The 16,926-nt window shown below is 41.2% G+C and overlaps 1 protein-coding gene across 3 annotated transcripts in view; it reads right to left on the bottom strand.

The window, feature by feature from the left end:
* TMEM255B (transmembrane protein 255B) overlaps positions 1-16,926 on the bottom strand; it is a 59,155-nt gene that overhangs the window by 32,673 nt on the left and 9,556 nt on the right. The window contains exons 1-2 of one of the 3 annotated variants that reach the window (XM_083735662.1): positions 8,483-8,605; positions 6,148-6,228 (exon numbers count right to left, since the gene is read on the bottom strand). The exons of 1 other annotated variant lie outside the window; for it this stretch is intronic. In XM_083735662.1, coding sequence (XP_083591788.1) covers positions 6,148-6,151 — 4 coding nt within the window. In that variant the 5' untranslated portion in view covers positions 6,152-6,228; positions 8,483-8,605. Of the gene's footprint in view, positions 1-6,147; positions 6,229-8,482; positions 9,068-16,926 lie in introns of those variants that run through there. One more of the 3 variants, XM_083735660.1, reaches the window with a different exon arrangement.

Genomic DNA, 16,926 nt, shown 5'->3' with positions numbered 1-16,926 from the left:
CCAGAGAACCAATAACTCTTGGACAGAGCTTTTCAAGTAGACAATGTTCAGAGTTCCACTAAAGCACGTACACACAGTGACTGTTAGTCTGTTATGAAAAATATATATTGAAATAGGGCCTTCTCAATTCTTCATGAGCTTAGAGAGGTCACATCCTTCCATCTTTAAGTGGCTGTTATCTTTTTATGGCTGGTCTGTATTGGGGGTCTATATTTGGTATGCTCCTGATAAGTTCATGGTGATTTTTAGTAATATTTTGCACAGTTTAAAGGTAATTAAAACTCTGGGTTTTTTATTCTGTGCTTAAACTTTTATTAAGATTTATTTGTGCATGCTTTTGTAAACCATTTGGAGAAGTGGGTGTAATGGGAGTGAGACAAAATTCTGCACCAGCCTGGAGCAGGCTCCAAACCCACCTCAGGATCCAACAGATCCCAAGCTGGCTCAGCCCCAGCCTGATGGTGCTTTTCCACAATGGCACCACCAGGAATACTGATGATTTCACTTACCACCGATCCACCCGTGCATTTGTAACTGGGGGGGGGGGCAGCTGGGGAGAGTGATCTGAAGAAGAGAATCAGAAGGCACAGGAAAGGGCTAGGCTAAAGCATTTTGTCTTCCCAGCTGCTTACCCCCTCTACAAATTATCTTCGCTTTCTCTCCTCTTTTCTCCCCCTCTTTGAATTGACCATTAGGATTTTATTGCCTGCATCTGCATGGAACATTTAGTTAGGCTCTCTAGAAAGACAAACTGCATGCAAGAGCAGCCATGATTCAAGAGTAATCTGAAAAAGGTCTCTTTGGTATCTCATATTCTCTCTCCCCGTCTCCTTCTCTAGCACAGGCTTTTCAATGGATGATACTATTAAAAAGGAATGACATTTCTGTTCAAAGGACCAGCAGAACTGAAGCATAACTCCAAGTGTCTGGCATTTTAAAGGTCCAGGCTAGTGCTTTGAATTTGTAATCCTTCACACACAAGAGAAGAACCACACCAAAAAACAGGAGAAGTCTTTTCCTCCTGCTGCTATCTCTCCAGATTCAATATGCTTCTAGAAACCACTACATTCATATCTGGTTAAGTCCAGAATTACATTATTTTACATCCAGGCTTACAGTATTTTATAATGCACAAGTCCCTGTACACTGCCTATTTAGAGAAAAAACATATGTTTGTAAGCTTTAAGAAATAAGTTTTAGTATAAGTTCTACTGGATTTACTGAAGAGATGTTTTTAAAGAAAACATCCACTGGATTTACATCAGCAGAAATCTAAGCATCTACAAACCCGTGACTAAATATGAGTGAAAGGTACAAAAGTGGGACGCTGGATTTCAAAAGTCACTCAGGCATCTGAAATGACAGAAGTTAACGTTCTGTGGCAAAGTTGCCTTGAAATCATCTCCAACACCTTGCATGTACAAAGAGCAAGGGATTTCAAGCTGCAATCCCCTCCAATAAACCCCACAAAACTCAATATGATGGATTCTACTGTAAAACAATTGTTCTGCATGTTTTCAGCATGTCAAGAGAAAGATAGGGGTGGTGAGTTCCTGAAGGCTAAAGCCCATGTTATCACCAACTTGAAGCAGCTTGCTTTAAAAAAAAGATTTGTGCATTTTCTTTCGCAAAGAGTAGGATAGATGCATGTGTGTATTATTCTTCATAGAAGCATTGCTACCCACTCACCTTAAAGAGTAGCCAACCACCCAGAACTCACAAATGTGCCTGTCATCACAACCCTGTAATGTTCATAATTTGCTACTTAAGTTACTACTTGCAACATTTGTAAGGGACTTTCAGCTCTATGATAAGTCAAGAAAATCTTAGGAAAAAATGAGTTCTTGATGCATTACATTGAACTTATAAATTTTGCTTGGCTACTTTGGTTGGCAAGGTAATAGAAGCACTTGGATAGCACACTGAAAGTCGCCATATCACAAATTTAGAAGGCAAATAATTTTGCCTCCACAACTACTGATTTGAGCATTGATTCGTTTATTATAAGTCAGATAATGACACCTTAGAACACTCTGGCCAACATAGTGTGTTCATCATGGTTCAGTTTGCATGTTATGCAATACGCATTTTGGGATCGTTGTGCAGTTTCTTTCTGTAAACAGTTCTGTCCCATCTTAACTGTTGTGCTGTGCACTACAAGTTCCTTGTCTCAGGAGTGTTTGACCACACCTCAAATAGTAATTTGATGTATCCATGAGAAGGGAAAAGAGAGATTAGGGCTGCAATCCCGTGTGAGTAAACTCAACTGAACACAACAAGAGTTGTTTAAATTGCATAGGATTGTTCTATCAGAGAGCACCCACCCCTTGCCTGATTATGGTTTCTAGATGGAAAGAGGGGACAGGGCTCCTGCAAATAGTTGTGAAGAAGTGGAAAATTTCAGCAAGTATAGCTGACTACCTGGTCTGTTTCATAGCCCAGCCAAGAGGTAGGAAACTGAATAACTAAAGTAGTTATTCAACAAAAAGTGGAATTTCTCATGTCATTTACTGCCTTGGGAAATTATTTAGTACAGAGGTTCCCCATGGACCACTTGAAAATTGCTGAGCCTCTTGGCCAACTACTAAATGTCCCACCCAACCCCGTCTGTTGTATGTTGTGCTAGATACCTGTGGTATTCTGTGATAGATGCTATATGGTTTTTAATTGTATTGCTGTCTTGTTTTTTGCCACATTTCAACCTCTTGAATATGAGGAGAGTTCCTTCATACCAACAGATGTAAAGGGTTCAAAACCAAGCCTACAATGCTGTCTAGGGCATTGTGATATCTGAACAACAATGGCTGCAATCCTGTATCATTCACCTTAGACTAAGCCCTTAGACTAATTCAGTGAAACACATCTGAGTAAGCATGCATAGGACTGGACTCCCTAGTATATACAAACGCCATGCACAGTGAGTTACAGAAAGTGGATATTACTTAGATAAGTAAGGATTATTCCACTTGAGCATAAGACTATTCAGCTTTCTAAATTGCATGGTGTTACAAAAAATGTTCTAAACATTTAACACGGTGAACCAGCTATTAAAAGAAAAAATATGTACACACAGAGAATACTATCTGTACCATGACATTCAGTATCAAAAAGTTTGGTAGCAACACCAAAGAATTGCATTTGTCCGGGGGGGGGGGGGAGGCAAGTTCTACAGGTAAATTTAAAGAATGGTGCATTATACATTGCATCCTCATACTATATGTGATGGCTTAATGTGCATAGTCCACAATATGCTTTAGGCAATTGCTTCCTCTGGAAAAAAAATGTTTGATTTGTCCAGCACATAGAGAAACTAATAAATAGGTGCTATTGCAAACCCCAAGACAGGCTATTATGAATTTACGTGGTAGAACCTGGTTGTGTGTATTATATATGCAGATCCTTAGCTCATTGAATTTAAGAGAAGAGGGGAGAGAAACCCTGATTTTATGTTCTCAATAATTTAGCTATAGTAATACAGTATTAATGTTGACTCTATTGCTTTGGTATCAATTACTTCTCCAATAAATAATTTAATGACTGGTTAAGGTAACAGAATCCTCATTTGTCTTTATTTCAAAGTTTTAATGAAAATCTCTCTGAGCGGTAGTGTTTTTAATTATGCCACCCAAAGTCAAGTGGATAAGACAACAACAAAATTAACAGGAAATATTTATTTTATGTATTTTTTATTGTGTGTCATGATGGCAAGAATAGCTTACCTCATACTATTCAGACAAAAATCAGTATACAGTACAGATATTTTACATTGTACAGGTTTTAATGAACGTTATGGAAGCAATAAAGTATTGGATCTGACTTTTATGTGCCATTTATATTACTTTATGAGAATACAAGTTAAGGGCAGAAAAAAGGCAAGTGAAAAATATTTTATCAAATAGGTAATCTGGGATGGCTAAAATGGAAACATAAATCCAGTTGTCATGTGAATAGCACAACTGTGGTAATCAGGAAAGACAGAGGTTTTTTTTAATTAAAAAAACCCTTGCATCTATTAAAAGCCCTCTTGCAAACAGAAGAGACCTAAGACTTTATACATCAGTGTAAGAACTTAGATGGTGAGTGCTAACAGGTTTGTAGCTAAAACACGACCACTGAAAATTAAGAAGGATATATCAGCATGCTCAAAGGAACCCCAAAGTTTGCAGAAGTACAATTATTTAGGTGGGAAAGCTAATGGGTCAAAAAGTAACAGTCTAACGCTCAGTACCCAGATAATAGTGTCTGCTGAGGGAAGGGACCTGGTCGGAAAGGGAATTGAATGGAGTTCCTGGAATCAGACATGTCTGGCTTAGGTCCTGGAGAGGAGAAATCCACAATGCAACATTTGTTCATGCCCGACTTTGCATGGTCTAGACAAACAGTCCTAAAGACCTAAAGGGCCTGAAGATGAAAACTGAAATATACTCAGAGTCGCAAAGTGATTTCATGCTCTTTATTCAGCTCATAGTGCTGAGGAGGAATGAATGAATGTCCCCTGAAGGTATCTGCTTTATATACATTATTTACACAATGGGCTGCACATGATTGGCTAATTTCGGAATTCTACTGTAAGCCAATCAGGTTGTGGATTCACTTCTATCTGGAGCATGATTGGGTGGTTCCTGCCAACCAATCATACTGCTGCATTGTTCTAGGACCAATCAGACTGCTGCATTCTGAATCCTATTGTTCTAGGACCAATCAGACTGCTGCCTTTTGGATCCTATTGTTCTAGGACCAATCAGACTGCTGCAGTTTGGATCCTATTCAACTCAGTACATAACAAAAACCAACTATTTGTTTTTACCAAAGGCTAAGACCAATCTATCTATCTATTCTATGGCATCAGCGGACCTCCCAGAGCAGATTTTTTGGCTCATGGGAGAGCTGGTGTCAGGAGAAAGAGAACCTGGAAGTCCCACTGCACAAGCTGATCTCTGTTGCATGAGCAGAAGGACATCATTGGATGCTGGCATTGCTTTTGTCAAAAGAATTGAGAGATTCAATTCAGCGTAAAAAGATGTTGGAAAGACAGGAAACTAATATATTTGAAATAGTGGGCTATAACTCTAAATGGCTGCACGGTAACAATTCTATCACCCTGTTCTTATTTTAAACTCTTTCTTCCTTGTTCCAAATACAATGATGTCCCAGCCCTAAGTGTGCTTCCTTAGAAGGAAATTTGACTGAAATCACTAGCACATATCTTCCAAATAAAGGTAAACTGCAAGGAAATTCTGCTGGTAAAATGGAAGTTGATTGTAAATATCATAGCTTGAAACAAGACTTCAATAGAAGGATTCTAAAAGAGAAGCTTTACATTCCAAACAGTCTTTTCCCTTAAGGTTCTCAGAAGCACATTGTATCATGTTTTCCAGTTTGCTGTTGAGCAAGGTGATAAGCTAGGACTCCTCTATGCATGCAGTAACTGAATTAACTACAGCCACCAGCAGCTCTGCACAAATGAACTAGTAAATATGCAACATTACCATTCAAGTGGATTAGCAGGAAAAGGGCAAAAATAAAAAAGGCATGATCCAGTGGTCCCTTTGCAATTCCAATAAAGAAGCTCGAAGTACAGAATTCTCTCACTGTAATCAATGAGACTTAAAAATACTTAAAGGGAGTTGTAATTGGGCTTTAAAAAAATAAACATATGCATGGCAATCAATAACAATTAACAATAGGATCCAGAACAAATCCAGAACAAGTTGCTTGCCTCCCACAATTTTAGTCTCATGCATCTCTGTAAGCTCCCTTGCCAGATTTTTGTCCATTCTGCAAATTGTGTACAATTTTTTTTTTAGAAAGATCTGAAAGGTGGTATTCTGAACCTCCATCCCCCCAGTTAACAATGTGCAGTTACATATATCTAAACATCCTTTAGCTTCCGTTTGCCCGCACAGTCAGGATGATTAAAGACTGGCAAACCCATGGGCTATAAATGTTGTCAGCGTATCTATTTATTACAGTTCTAGTCTTATATTTGAAACAATGAGGACAGAATCAGGATACAATAGCTATTCCATGTAAAATAATGTATGGAATAGTGTTTCCCAAAGGTAGGACAATTCAAGACACAACAATTTTAAGTCAGAACAGTGTTCTTTAAGACACGGCTAAAACTAAAATACAAGATGTGCTCACACATGTTGGTTGCAACCAGAGGGACGATTCCAATTAATTGCTTTCCTTCACTGGAAATTCATTCTTCTTGTTTTAAGATTCCTAGGTAAGTGTGCATATTATTAGAAACTTTACTGCAAAAGTTAAATTCCACACAGGGCTTCCCTGATCTTTTCTTTAAATCCAATTAGGCTCCCTAAATTTCTTTTTCAAAGAGATGGGAGAAGCTGCCCAGAAAGGACAAATATTTCCTTCTATATAGGCGTGGGTACTCAGTGGTGAACGAAATGCATTCTTCACATTTTCAAAGGCACTCTTATTCTTTTGTTACTTCATAACCCTTTGTACCATGATTTCAATGTCGGAAAATGCATAAGTCTCCATAGATGGGCAGGCTTCGACATAATGTGGTTTTCTGTATATGAATTGTTCCTAAAAGAGTGGGAGTGTATCTGTCCTGGACAGAGAAATGCTCTCCCAAACTCCAGGCTTTTTGGACAACATTTGAAAAAATTATGAGAGAAACCATGAATCATATTGCCACTCTTCATTTTATCTAACGCCAATCTGTATCTGAGGGCTACCTCGTGACAAAATTCCTTTTAAAAAACACCTGTGTGTATGTTAACACAGCAAAAATTCCACATGGCCTTGGTCAACAGCAGGCACCCCCAAACCCAGCCCTCCAGATGTTTTGGGACTACAACTCCCATCATCCCTAGCTATCAGGACCAGTGGTCAGGGATGATGGGAATTGTAGTCCAAAAACATCTGGAGGGCTGAGTTTGGGGATGCCTGGTCAACAGTATGTATTCCTGGAGTGAAATTCACATGTATGAATCTGCATGGATGGGACGCCTGTGGGATATAATCTCTTTTCAGTATGGAAGTTCTTTCTTTCATCGTGGGGCAAACTCTCTCACTGAGAAGCATAACATGGGACTCTTCGGTAATAAGCTGCTTGCCCCAATTGCTGTTTAAAGACATATGATGATAGGCAGTAAAACAAGCACCATGTCTACACAAGATTTCGAAAGTAAATTACATACATTTAATGACTACTAATTTTCCACCAGAAACCGATAACCTGCAACATTTAAGATGGATAGTTCAGATGATAGCATGCAGGGAGGCAGACAACAGATCCTTGCAGAGAAACTCAGATCGCCTCCCAGTCCCATCCCATCCCCATATCTATCTATCTATCTATCTATCTATCTATCTGTCTGTCTGTCTGTCTGTCTGTCTGTCTGTCTATCTGTCTATCATCTATCTATCTATCATCTATCTATCTATCTATCTATCATCTACTATCTATCTATCTATCTATCTATCTATCTATCTATCTATCATCTATCTATCTATCTATCTATCATCTATCTCTAAGAGAACAAGGAAGTTCATGGTGAGCTCTGGCACCTCTTCTTCTAGAAAAAGAGCACTGTATATATCTATATGATATTGGGGTTGGGGGAGGAGAACAAGACATACTAATTCAGTCTACTTGAACGTGTCTTTGAGGAAAGGGTTGTAGCTCAAATGATACAAAATCTGCTTTGGGTGATGAAGGTCCCCGAAATCATTCACTGGCATTTCCAGGCAAGCGTGGGAATGCCCCGCTTCCCTGCCTAAAATCCTGGAAGGCCAGTCAAGGCTAACAATACTAAGGCAGATGGACTCAAGGTCTAACTCGCTTTAAGTCAGCTTCCCACGTTGGGCTGCAGTAGACGTGCCTAGGAGGAATGAGCTCAAAGACATGAAAGGCATTAGGGAGCCTTCACTGTGCAAAATGAATCGCCCTTCCTAAGAGCATGGAGAGCTCTTAGAGGCTCCGATGGGAGGTGTTTGTGTATTTTTTGCAAACACTTGTTAGTCTCTCCAAAGTGGGAGAAGGTTTGGCGTAATTACCTGACCCTTTGGCTCCGTTAGTTTCTCCCTCCAGAGCTCAACGCGCAAGTTCTTCTGAACTCGTGTCTTCTTGGTCGTGTGAAATCTGCGCTGTGCCCAACTCAGGGGGTGGGGAGACACCCCCATTCTAGAAGTTCACAGCAGGCAGAACACGAGTGAGCCGGGCTCGAGAGGATCCAATATTTGTGAAGGGGAGAAAAATGCAGTCTCTCCCCACCCCCCAATTGGAGCGGGAAATAAAATCTTATATTCCCTTCTCACTTATCCATGTGCATGCGAGGTAGTACGTCTCCCTCTGAAACTACTCGAAGCAAAAACGGCAGATGCAGATATGTTTCCCCAGGGTGTAAAATTGTGCCGGGTACAGAAAGAAGGCGGAATAATAAGCCCACCTGCTTCTCCCTCGCTGCTTCTCCGGCTCCACTCGCCCTCAGCCCGCAGGACTTACCTGTGGGGTCCAGCACGGCCAAAGGGTCAGTCATGGAAACCGGAGCAGCGGGAGGCTGCATCCTCCGAGCGCCGCGCTCTTCGCCACACGGCGGGACGCCGAGGGCAGCATGCACGGCTCGCCTCGGGAATAAACTGGCCCTAAGGAAAGGAGGCTAGCTGGGAGGCAGGCGCTGCCGCCGCCACCGCCGGAGGGCAGGACCAGAGGCGGCGCCGGAGCCCGAGGGAGGAGGAGCGAGCGAGCCAGTCGCTCTCCCCGGGGTCCTTGGGCGCTACTGGGAGAGGGAGAGATCCCGCCTCGCCACGCTGCGAGGAGGAGGGCGGCTGAGGGATCAGGGGCAGCCCGCTCGCTTCCAGGCTCGTGCAAAGGGGAGAGGCAGCCGCCGGTCAACTTCCCGCCTTTTCTTGTGGGGCAGAGAAGATGCAGCAGAAAGCGGGATGGAACAAAAGGAATGGAGTGCCTGGGTCACATCCCACGCTAATGGCGCTTTCCCTCACGAGTATATTTGTCCTTGAACCTGAGCAATGCGTTTTGGTTGGGAGTGGGCCTCTTGCACTGAAAATGGCTCCCGCCCTTGCTCTGGGTGGTATAACATGGTTGGTCATGGGTCATGCAAGGAGCAGCCACCTCATCCTCTCTCTCTCTTGAACTCATGGATTCTCCCTTTGAGGGGTTTCCAGCAGTGGAGGCTCAACTGGGTGAACCTGCTGTGCCACCCAGAGAGAAGAGATGAACAAGAGGGCATGGTGTCTGCCTCCACACACAGGCATGGCCAATCTTGGCCCTCCAGATGTTTTGGGACTACATTCCCATCATCCCCAACCACTGGTCCTGTTAGCTAGATGGGAGTTGTAGTCCCAAAACATCTTGGAGGGCCAAGTTTGGCCATCCACAGCATCACCCAGCATTTCATCTCCTGGTTGAGCAAGAGGTGATCTCTGATCACTCACCCTGCCCTCTCCCCATACCCTTTTGTGGGGAGAAAACAAGAAAAAGCAGGTGTCTGCCTAGCCTCTCTCACTGGGCCATGTGGTGTGGAGGAACGGACTTGTTGGATCCAATCCAACAAGATCATTCAACATGATCCAATCATGATCATGCTATCCAGAAAGAAAGCACAGGTGTGTGAGAGAGATCTGGCTTCTCCTTCCATGACCAGCTCTCTGTGACGGGTAGTCCGTGTGGTTGGGCTACAATTCCCATCATTCCCTGATCATTGGCTCTGCTGGCTGGGTCTGAAGGAACTTCAGCATGGAGGGCACTGTGCTGGCAACTGTGTCCAGACAGAAGACAAAGAAGCAGGCAGAAACAGTTAACCACCATTTCTCTCTAAGCAGTAGCAACGGCCCAATACCCCTTCCACACACTTCTATATTCCACATGCACTTGACTTCAGCTTAATTAGTTCAAGAGTACATTTTAGTCTCCATGTGAAAACTGAACAATATTCCCCCCCTTTTGCTTTTCCTTTATCCAAAAGGCAAATATAGTACTTAGATTGCCTAGGATTCTTAAGCCACCCTTTCAGTTTTCTGTCCTGCATTAACAACCTCCACACAAACAGCATGAGAAAAGCTCACAAGACTTCAATGCTTCCCCCTCTTTTTTATCCCTTAAGAAGTATTAAGAAGTATGATGAACTCACGAGCAAGATTTGAGCTATGAGCAACCAAAGAGATTAGATTATAATATCATGATTGTGATTTGATAGATAAGAAGACAGGGAGCAGCAGAAGGGGAGAAACAACAACTCCATGGAGGGAAGGGAAGTGGCCAAAAATAAGAGAAAAGACAAAATTTTGATTTTGCGTTTTGGTTGTATATGTTAAAATATGTTGAAACAATAAAATGTAATTGGGGAAAAATGAGAGAAAATCTCACAAGTGCACTTAATATCCTGTATCAAAAGTCATAAATAATCACAACCAATTACCAAGTATCTTGCTTAAAATTGGGGGAGGTAAACTGTGATCTCCCAGAAGTTGTCAAACTACAAGTCTCTCATCGCTCCAGACCACTGGCCATGCTGGTTGGAGCTGATGGAACTTGAGAGTCCAACTTTTGGAGGCTCACAAGTTCCCCAGCCCTCCTTTAGGCATAAAAGCTCCCTGGAACAAATGAATATGGTACCCAACAAGCCATGTTCTAGGCCAGTCCTATTCAAGAATAGTTCCTCTGCGGATGTGGCCTAGAAGGCACTGAAGTTAGGGGTGACATTTCATTTCTACAGAAGCTCTTCTGAATCATAAAAAAATAAAATGTCAGCTTATCCTTTGACCATTTTCGCAGTAGAGAAAAAGTGCTCCTACTTGCCCTTCTCCATCCCTGCCTGTTGCTCTTTTTTAAAAAAGGCATAATTAATTAAGCATAAAAGTAACAGCGGCTGTTAGCAGAGATAAAGGCAAACAGAAAGCAATGGTTATAGCCAGAACCTTTTTCTACAACTTCCAAATTTTCAACAGCTATGGGGCAACTTTTTTCCTAAAATCTGTGAGTATTGATCATCTATAAGTTATCATCTATAAGTTTCTGCTTACGAGCTTGTTTGTCATTAGAAGAAACACAGATAAAGAGGAAACACAACACAACCATAAGGGTTAGAGTTGAAGAATATTAACAGGTATAAAAGAACAGTGTTGGCAGTTTTGTTCCGTAATAATTTCCACTTCGCAGCACAACTAAAATGGCAGGTTACAAATTAGATTTGTAGAACCTTTTCACCACAAGATTAATTTTATTGTATTTATCAGCTGTGTTCACCACCAGAAGGTACTTAAGACTATGCACAACATATAGAACTGAAGCATAAACAACCTATTTATCATGCTAACCCAAAACAACCAATAAAAATGAAAATTCACGCATAAAATATAATATATGCCAGCCATCAGTGATCAAATACCAGGAATGACACTGTCTTCATCTGCCAATGGAAGCTAATCAAGGGGTGTCCCTTGAAAGTTAATTTTTACAGTGGGCTTATAAAAGCATCTGTTCCATTATGATGATTGTGAGCTTTTCGTGTCATCTGGCTACAACGATAAGACTCGCAGAGTTGGAAGGGATCACAAGGGTCATCTAGTCCAGCTCCCCCTGCAATGCAGGAATCCTTTGCCTAACATGGGGCTCAAACCCACGACCTTGAGATTAAGCGACTCATGTTCTACCGATCAAGTTATCCACCTATGGCAAATGCAGTTTTTGCATGACTAAAGGGAATTACAGGAGATTTGTCACAGTCCTAGTTCAGAAACTATAACAATTAAAACTTTGGAACATCCCTGTAGACTTTTTATTAATATTGCTATTTAGATACCATGTTAAATATCCCATTAGAAAGAACTTATGTGAACTTTCCCAGGTAAACAGAGCACAGCCGTGGTTGTGGGGGGAATGGTATATTTGTGCTCAGTCTTGAAGGAGTTATGTGGACTGAAAACAACAAATAGTTGACTTTGCATTTATTGCTTTAAAAACAGATCATCTGAAAAGGTCCGGGGTGGGGGGAGAATTATTTATTTACCTGACTGAGTCTTGTGTGGTACAAGCAGAATTGTCTAGCATCACCACAGATAAATTTTGCAAAAGGGGGATACGAAATGGATGTGTATGAGAGAGGGGAGGGGGCAATTTCCAAAGATTACACAGAAGGTTGGGAGGGAATCATTGTGTTACGATGTTGCAGCAAAAACAACTATTGTGGTACCTTATGGACAAACAAATTTACACACTGGGCAAAAAAGACAAATAAGAACTATGAAGATCATAGATAAGTTATCTTGTCCTACGTTACAGATTTTGTTAGATGAAATGAGACAGCTTTTTATTGTGCGGGGTGATAAACGGGAGAAAAATATACCGTACCTGACAAATATTTAAACTGTATCTGCTGTACTTGTTAAAATGCTAATGGAAGCACACATGCATATATTAATGCAATACCAGCATTCTGGCTGCTTGGTTAAGCATATCATTTGTCTAAGAAACAGCACTATCTGTATTGCAGCCATTCAGTTTGGCTGGCAATGTGCTCTGGCCACCATCTTTTTCTGTTCATAATATGAGCATTCATGTGAACATTAAAAAAAAAAGAGAGAAAAGAAACTTGCTGTTGAAAATATTTCCTTATTATTCTGTACAGCAGCAGGGGTAATAAAGATCTTAAAGCTCTCGCATATGGTGAATGTATATATTTTAAAATCTTCTTATACAAGCCTGTTCTGCCAGGTATAAAGGTAAAGGGACCCCTGACCATTAGGTCCAGTCGTGGCCGACTCTGGGGTTGCAGCGCTCATCTTGCTTTATTGGCCGAGGGAGCCGGCGTACAGCTTCCAGGTCATGTGGCCAGCATGACTGAGCCGCTTCTGGCGAACCAGAGCAGCGCACGGAAACGCCGTTTACCTTCCCGCCGGAGCGGTACCTATTTATCTACTTGCACTTTGACGTTCTTTCGAACTGCTAGGTTGGCAGGAGCTGGGACTGAGCAACGGGAGCTCACCCCGTTGCAGGAATTCGAATCACTGACCTTCTGATCGGCAAGTCCTAAGCTCTGTGGTTTAACCCACAGCGCCACCCGCGTCCCTTCTGCCAGGTATACCAACAGCTATATGTTCAATGAATGAAGTCCTTATTACTTGCTTCTAATTGGGACTTGACTTTATGTGAACTAGCTTGGAGTGGATTGAGGGATTTGGCATAGAACAGAAATCTGTCTATGAAATAAATACCGTAAGAAAGCATAACTTCAGGACCATCAGACTACGGCAGCCTTTTGAATTCACTTTAGGAGGAAGCTGTCTCTACCTTCCAGTACACAGAAGATATTTCCCTATAATTTGCATGAACATGCTTATCTGAGCAAAGCTTCTTTGGCCAGCTAGATTAATTTCTTATGCTCATTGGAAGTTATCTGAACTTGTGAATATACCAGTGCATGCTTATTTTATGATAGGCGTTGTAGATTGATTTTATTTTCAGGTCAGTATAGTTAAGTATAGTTTGACACAGAATAATGCACTGTTAGTTTGAAAATGGCTAGTTTCTCCACTGACTCCAGAATGCAGTTTAAAAATATATATATTTAGTTTTACAAATTAAAATGTACATTCAAAATCATGAATAATAATAAAAATAAGCAAACAAAGATTCAACCAAATCTCTGGACTTTCCCCCCACCCGTCCATGGGTTCTGTCACTAGTCCTTTTCATATTTTAAGTCACTCCAATTTTTAAATACCCCATGTATCCCTAGTTCTTGTTACAAGTGTGATTCAAATCCTGCTAAAGAGCTCAACTGTTTACAGTGGTCTCCAAGGTAAGCTATTAATTTTCCCCGTTCTTTATTGAAAATCTGTTCTTCCTGGATTCTGATTCCCCCGTCATTTTTGCCATCTCTGCATAGTCCATCAGTTTGGTCTGCCATTCCTTTCTGGTGGGAACTTTTTCTTTCTTCCATCTTTGGACCAGAATGCAGTTTTGAATGCTCAGAGTAACTCTGGTGCACTGGTCATTCAAAGCATCCAACAACTGGAACTTTTGGGGACCTCACGTTCATCCTTTACAAAATAGAGAATGTATGATCAAGGAAACTGAAATCAATATATTAACCCTGAGGTTGGATTAGCTCCAGCAGAAAGGGGGGGGGGGGAGTTAAATACAGAGTTTGGAAAATAAAGTGTTCCATAATGCAAAGAAAATAATATGTTTCACCCATAATGGCAGCAAATGAGATTAAGGTCCTGAACAATAAATATTTATTTGGGGAGGTTATTGTTCTGTTAATTTATAATTTCTCTTTTCATCCACAATTTGTGTGCAAATGTTTTTAGTAACTTTAAAAATTAGTTGTAAGCTTGTGGTTTGTCTCCCTTGGGAGGTTGTGGACTCCCCTTCCTTTTAAGCAGAGGTTGGATGGCCGCTTGTCATGGATGCTTTAAGTTAAGATTCCTGCATTTCAAGGGGCTGGACTAGATGACCCTTGGTGGTCCCTTTCCAACTCTACAACTCTACAATTCTATGATTTCATGAGTTCCCATGGAATAAGCTCAATGGGATTTGTAAAGCATATCAATGTTAGACACTTGCTGACTTTTTTCCAATAATGATCAGAATGAACACAAATCTAAATGGTGCTGATAATTTCTCTCTGCAGATATTTAACATAAACCTGTGTGTAGCAAAATTATTGCCATCCTTCTTTGTGGCCAGGCCACTACCTATTCCTTCCTATGGGAGAAATACAAGTTGGAGGCTTTCATTATGAAAATAACATTGAGGGAGGGGGGAAATGGGCACAAGGAGATTGCTGAGGGGAAAGAAAAAGGGGGCAGGGCTTGAGTCATTAAAGCTTGCATACAAAGTAGTTATTATTTATTAATTGTGATGTTGTGGTTATACCAGAAAATCTCAAGGAAGGATTCGAAAGGTGACCCCTGTGATCTTTTCACAGCCTCTCCAGTGCCAAGTGAGCTGATGTAAGAGCCAACTTTAAAAAGAATTAGAGACACGACATTCATCACTCTTATAATGGCAATTTATAACCCTTTGTCCCGACTTCCTTGTAGGTTACATAACAGGGGTTCTGCTATGGTTGTCTAGAGACGGTTTTTAAAAATTGAATTACTCCTCCCCCTTCACTTCTCCTTGATATCTCAGAATCATATGTCTTAATTTTTCTACACTCCCCAATCTTGCCTTACTCCCCCCCCCCCCACTTATCACAGTGTAATTGTTCAGCCATAGTTTCAAACCCAAGATCTTTGTGAGATCTGTATCTAAAATAAGAGGCATACCGTTGCAACCTGCAACAAAATGTTGCAGTATATCTCCCACCCCACCGCCAGCCAGGAACAGGAACCTTGTAGCGCTTCTCAAAAGGAAGAGGGGCAGGGTTAGGAGGAGAAGGAAATGAGAAACCTTTTTCCTTCTGCAGGGGGCCGGTCCACTGTCCCTCAGACCTTGTCGGGGGCCGGACTATTTTTTTTTTGGGGGGGGGGATGAACAAATTCCTATGCCCCACAAAGAGCCCAGAGATGCATTTTAAATAAAAGCACACATTCTACTCATGTAAAAACACCAGGAAGGACCCACAAACAACCCAGAGATGCATTTTAGATAAAAGGGCACATTCTACTCATGTAAAAACACGCTGATTCCCAGACCGTCCACGGGCCGGATTGAGAAGGCAATTGGGCCGGATCCGGCCCCCCAGGCCTTAGTTTGCCTACCCATGCAGTAATGTGTAAACAGCCTAAATTGGTACGTAACAGTCTGTCAGACTTTGAGTTTCTTTAAACCTTCTGTTTTTCACACATAACACAGGTCGGAAGCAAGAGTTGCCAGTAGAAAAAGGCAGGATTTTAGCGAACCTGTGACTGGATGTCATGCTGCACCCCCACCCTAAGGTGGCAGCACAAGACAGTTCTGTCTTTGCTGCTCAATGTGAACCTGGAAGATACATTTCCTTTACATTTTACCATTAGTATGCAGGATAGATCCCTGCCCTGAGGAGTATACAATCTAAAATGTGACATAGGGTAAATAACAAAGGGAAGGCAGGGTAAACAGTGAATTAACACATGATTTTGCTTACTGCTAGGTACTCGTGTTACAGGCTTAGTTGTAGACATGAAGCTATCATACTTTTCCATGTATAAGACTAGGTTTTTTTTACTTTAAAATAAGGTTTAAAATCTGGAGGTGTCTTATACACAGAAAGTGCACATGCCTATTTTCTAAATTTGGGGTCCTCAAAAGTAGGGGGCATCTTATACATGGGGACGTCTTATATATGGAAAAATACGGTAGGTACTCCAGGGTTTTCTTATCTTTCTGTCATCAGTGACTTTCTGTCCTCACAGGTCCCCATCAGACTGTTTGTTGTTGTTTTTTAAAGCAACAGCTCCTTCTGGCTTTTAATTAACAAACTTCTGTAATTCAGCATATCTAGAAAGTTCCAAGGAACCACTTCCTTATTTTTGGTTTGATCTGTTTCAAAAATAATAGGCATTTAGCCACCTGAATTTGCTATAACAAGAAGTAAAAAAAAATCATTATGAATTTGTGACACTATTTATTTTAAAATTAACCAAGCTCTCCCATACAGGCACCTTCCATAATAAGATCAGATATTCACTGCTGATGGTTGTGTGGTGTAATATTACTAATCTTCATATAAATCAGGGGTGAAACAGACAACAGGAAAGTGTTTCCGAGAAGAAATGTACATTTGTATAATAGCTCACAAAGATAGCCGAGTTATTTTTATCACATGTTGAAACACAATTCATGATTTGTTTAATTTCTAGCTATGTTGAACAGCAATCGTGTTTTCTTGTACTGACTTCCAGTTGTTGTTGTTTTTTCCTGCAAGTAGATAAGAAAGCCTCATACTGCAGCGATTATTCATTTGAGAAACCATTACAAAACCTGTTACAATGCAACTA

This window comes from Podarcis gaigeae, assembly GCF_964106915.1.
Source record: "Podarcis gaigeae genome assembly, chromosome: 4".
Taxonomy (NCBI): Eukaryota; Metazoa; Chordata; class Lepidosauria; order Squamata; family Lacertidae; genus Podarcis; species Podarcis gaigeae.
Note: the sequence above shows the minus strand (reverse complement) of the source record. Positions and strands in the feature narration are given on the sequence as shown.